At 37.2% G+C, this 5,161-nt stretch overlaps 1 protein-coding gene across 4 annotated transcripts in view; it reads right to left on the bottom strand.

Annotated features, from left to right (window-relative positions):
* Positions 1-2,116: 2,116 nt before the first annotated feature.
* Positions 2,117-5,161, bottom strand: part of ncoa7a (nuclear receptor coactivator 7a) — a 62,490-nt gene continuing 59,445 nt past the window's right edge. For 3 of the 4 annotated variants that reach the window (XM_087286303.1, XM_087286304.1, XM_087286302.1), the window contains one exon: positions 2,117-4,911. In XM_087286303.1, coding sequence (XP_087142429.1) covers positions 4,776-4,911 — 136 coding nt within the window. In that variant the 3' untranslated portion in view covers positions 2,117-4,775. The remainder of the gene's footprint in view (positions 4,912-5,161) is intronic. The other variant, NM_001326597.1, reaches the window with a different exon arrangement.

Raw genomic sequence — 5,161 nt, 5'->3', positions numbered from 1 at the left:
TGGAGACTTCACTTCCGCCGGAAACTGCGGCCACAGTCTGTCATCGCGCGCATTTGTTTTCTAGTCTACCCATAAATCACGAGAAAGTCATTTATTTACATGATGATAATTGAGATTATTATGATGATGATTTATCTTTTCGGTTATTAGTTTTATGTCAATGTTCTGCGGTTACAGCTGAACTTCACCAGGGGGCGACAGAGACGCATTGGTTTCTGTTTATTAATTGAAGCCCGTTCCCGCCTCTGAGTAAAATATAGGCCTAAGAATGGCTATTGCGGCTTCAGAAGCCAGAGATCTGAGTTATAATGTCAGAGTCTGCAGTTATAAACTCTAAATTCCGTGATATAATGTCAGAATTTGAAGTTGTAAAGTCTTAACTGCGTTTAAAGCCAGAATTATGAGTTATAAAGTTGTAATTGGGATATAAACTCAGAATTTGCAGGTATAAAGTCAGTATTTTGAGTAACAGTCACAACTTTGTGACATAAACTCAGAATTTTGAGTTATGAAGTCACAATTCCGTGATATAAAGTCACAATTCTGAGTTTTTAAAGTCGCGATTATGTAATAAGAAGTCAGAATTCTGAGTTACACTGTCGAATTGTGTGATATTAAGTGAGAATTTTGAGTTATAAAGTCAGTATTTTGAGTTATAGTCGCAAATGTGTGATATAAACTCAGAATTTTGAGTTATAATGTAACAATTCCGAGATATAAAGTCATAATTCTGATTTATAAAGTGAGAATTATGACTTATAAAGTCGCAATTGCATAATATAAAGTCAGATTTCTTAAGTTATAAGTCAGAATTTTGAGTTATAAAGTCACAATTCTGAGTTATAATGTCAAAATTGCATGATATCAAGTCATCATTTTGAGTTATAAAGTCAGTTATTTGAGTTATAGTTGCAAATGTGTGATATAAACTCAGAATTTTGAGTTATAAAGTCAGTTATTTGAGTTATAGTTGCAAATGTGTGAAATAAACTCAGAATTTTGAGTTATAAAGTCACAATTCCGTGATATAGTCACAATTCTGAGTTATAAGGTTGAAATTTCATGACATAAACTCATAATTTTCGGTTTTAAAGTCACATTTATGCTGTCTAAAGTCAGAATTCTGAGTAATAAAGTCCTAAATTTGTGATTTAAATTCAGAACTTTGAGTTTTTAAGTTGCTATTGTGTGATATAAAATCTGAATTTTGAGTCACAATTGTGATATAAGTGTTTGTGTGCAGTGCTCCTTTAATGCAGACGGTGGCGCTGCTGCTCACAGATCAGCCTTCAGGTTCAGCGTTTCTTCATCAAACACCACCACAGATTCATTCCAACAGTTTTATGGTTTACATAATGCTGATCTGCTCCTTGTGAAATGAACATTCACACAGGCGTTAAATGCTATTTTTATCATGAGCACAGAGTGTTATGAAGGTTCAAGATTAAGAGATTTGACTCCTGCTGTTCAAATAGATCTTACAGGTTCAGTTTTTACATTACACAACTTAAAAACAGCTAAATGCACTTTATTTATACTATATGAACTATAACTGTACAATAAGTTCATCACATGTAGTCATTATAAGCTTATCTGAAATTAATAAATAATTAAACATGCAAACTCCACACAGAAACACCAACTGACCCAGCCAGGACTCAAAGCAGAGACCTTTGCTGTAAAGCCACAGTGCTAACTACTGAGCCACCGTGCCACCAACATTATATGGTATATTTACCAATTTATTTAATAAAATTAGTATTTATTTGGCATCATATTTACTAAAATATCTGAAATGATTATTTGAATCTGACTTCATTTTCTTTAAATCTGCTAAATAAACAGATCTACGCTTTAAATAAAAGGTAATTTAATTTCCATTCTCAAATTTAGAAACGTGAGATTGTAGATTAAATGTTTTACTACATCTTTGAACTGTGATTTAAATAATGCTGATTTTAAATACAATGGACAAATCACATACACACGACAAATACAGCACAAAGAACTTTCAATATTGATCATCTTATTACTGATTATCTTAAGCGCAACCTTTCTGACGTAAACAGTTATCTAAAGCCTTACTCAAGCAGATAATCCAAAAAACCAGACACAGTTTCTGGAAAAACAACATGTTTATTATTAGAAAGTCCAACAAACAGCGCCAGCACTGCATGTTAATAATGTTAAAAACAGCACACATCAAACATCAGAACAGTGATCATGACAAGCTCTTAAATAGAGTACAAAAAATAAGAATAACTCTCAATCACACACACAGCCAACCAAACAGTATCTGCTTCATAGACCAAACTTTCAATTCAATTCAGTGACAGGTTATTTGAATAGCACTTTTCCCACACAATAATAACTGTCCCGAAGCAGCTTTACAAAAGGTGCAGGTTATTAAAACACACTCATAATCAGAAAAGTTGAAACCTCAGTGAAGTGCATTATGACGGACACGAGCAGTGCTGGGGGAAATGCCTTACAATATGACTTCTCTAAGTAACATGTAATGCATTACTTAAAAAAAAAAGCAATAACATGTCGCCTAACAGCAAGAAGGTCACTGGTTCGAGTCCCAGCTGGCCCAGTTGGTGTTTCTGTGTGGAGTTTGCATGTTCTCCCCATGTTGGCATGGGTTTCCTCCGGGTGCTCTGGTTTCCCCCACAGTCCAAACACATGCGCTATAGGGGGACTGATCAACTAAACTGGCCGTAGTGCATGTGTGTGTGTGTGAATGAGTGTGTATGGGTGTTTCCCTGTACTGGGTTGCACACTGAAGGGCATCCGTTGCATAAAACTACTGCATACTTTTGTGCCTGGAGCAATTCGATTACGTAATTAATGTAGTTAATCGATTGATCATTAAGATTAGTTATTATTATTTATTATTGTTATTGATTTTTGTGTGTGTGTGTGTGTGTGTGTACTTGATGTGTTTGTGTTTATTGTGTTAAGTGTGTTATTCTTGTTATATGTGAAGCACCACCATGTCCGAATGTTTTGCCCCAAGGGGATTAATAAAGTTTTAAACTAAAACTAAACAAAAACTAAACATATGCTGGAATAGTTGGTGGTTCATTCCACTGTGGCGACCCCTGATAAATAAGGAGCTAAGCCGAGGGAAAATTAATATTTGAGATACTTTTTAGTTGAATTAATTAGCGCTTAAAAAAAATAAATTGCTGAATTAAAATTAACGTTTAACGAAAGAATGTGTTTATTATTATTAACCCATTGAAGAACAGGAAAAGGGGATTATAGTCTCAATAAACAGTGATTTTACTGCACTAATAAGACTAAAAGCACAAAAGTGGCAAATGTGTTGCTTTAAACATTCATTAATCTGTATTTACAGCATGCAGAGCCATCGGGAAGTCCTCCGAATTTAACATTATCTTTATTTCTTATGTGTTTTTAAGAGGTAAATCAAGGTTAAACACTGTATACTGATTGCATCTTTAATTTTTGTAGTTGAATCAAATTAACTAAGGGCGACGCGGTGGCGCAGTAGGTAGTGCTGTCGCCTCAAAGCAAGAAGGTCGCTGGTTCGATCCTCAGCTGGGTCAGTTGGCGTTTCTGTGTGGAGTTTGCATGTTCTCCCTCTGTTCGCGTGGGTTTCCTCCGGGTGCTCCGGTTTCCCCCACTGTCCAAACACATGTGGTACAGGTGAATCGGGTAGGCTAAATTGTCCGTAGTGTATGAGTGTGAATGAGTGTGTATGGGTGTTTCCCAAAGATGGTTTGGGCTGGAAGGGCATCTGCTGTGTAAAAACGTGCTAGATAAGTTGGCGGTTCATCTCGCTGTGGCAACCCTGAATTAATTAAGGCACTAAGCTGAAAAGAGAATGAATGAAATTAACTAGTCTAGTCATTTCAACTTACATCCGTCTTCAAGAGTTCACACTCAGATGATTGATAATAAGGCATGTTTGGCTTGCTGTCCCGGGAGAAAGCCCTGAGCTCGGAAAATCCTCGAGCTCGGGGCTCCCTCCCGTTTTATCAAGTGAGAGGAGAGACTGAGCTCAGGTAGATCTTGAGAGTTCCCCCGTGTTCAGCTAGGAAAGAGAGGAAGGAGTGTGGGATTCTTCAAGACGAATATGACTAAGTAAATCTAATGCAGGACCGGCTGTGGTCAATCATAAGCACATGATCCTCTAGGAATTAGTTTATAAAATAACTTAAGACATTAAGCTAAACTCTGTATAACTTTATAAAATTAGATTGAAACCTGATTAGCTGATTAAAATAAGTTAAAGCAACATACACATATTTTTTGTCTTGACTTTTTAGTCATCACGTTTTTTGCAGAGCACAGTGCATTGTTAATTGCAGAGCTCCTCTATTAAAAACAAGAACAAACCAAAGTTCTGAAAGAGATCAAGCCTCCGCTAATTAACTCAGAAGTAACATAATGCATGATTTACCCTAAAGAGTAACTAAGTGATGCCACTAGTTACTTTTTAGTGGAGTAACCTAATATTGTAATGCATTACTTTCAGTAGTATCTTTCCCCAACACTGCACACGAGCGCTTCAGTGCTTCTCTCACATCTAGTGTGCTTTGCTGCCTATTAAGGCCACTCACTAGTGCGAATCCACAGTGTGCACTTCCTTTCCAGCAGCTCACTTACTGGAAACAGGAACTGAAATCTGCCTCAGCTTGCCTTACATCCACGCTGCCGTTAACTGATTTTGGAGGAGCGGGTGAACAGGCTCGACCGGTGAACGGGTTCTGATGTTTTTTAGTTTTATTTGTCGTTTTTTTGGCTCAGACGAAGCTCCACACCTCCAGCTCCTGGACGGTGAAGTCGTGATGAAGGCTTAGTGGACGATTGCAGAAAGTGTTGCAGGAGTAACTGGAGCCGCGGTATAGATCCGCGTCCAACCACAGGCCGAACGGACCCCTGAGAACACACAAATCCAGCTTTTAATCAGCGGAAATCAATAAAGATGTGCTTTAGACATGCACATCTGCACGCACACATTCACTCTTCACATCTGATCAGTTCATGCATGCAAACTTGGTGTTTTAGAAGAGTTCACCTGTGGATTTACTTCTTGCATTAAATATGAGATGCATTTCGTACAGCATTGTGTTTGAGAGTGTATTAGTCAGGTAGAAATGCTATCAAAATCATCACACGCCTTTAAATG

This window comes from Danio rerio, chromosome 16 (genome assembly GCF_052040795.2).
Source record: "Danio rerio strain M-AB ecotype USA chromosome 16, GRCz13ab, whole genome shotgun sequence".
NCBI classification, from domain to species: domain Eukaryota; kingdom Metazoa; phylum Chordata; class Actinopteri; order Cypriniformes; family Danionidae; genus Danio; species Danio rerio.
The sequence above is the reverse complement of the archived record's forward strand: the minus strand, read 5'-3'. Positions and strand labels throughout refer to the sequence as shown.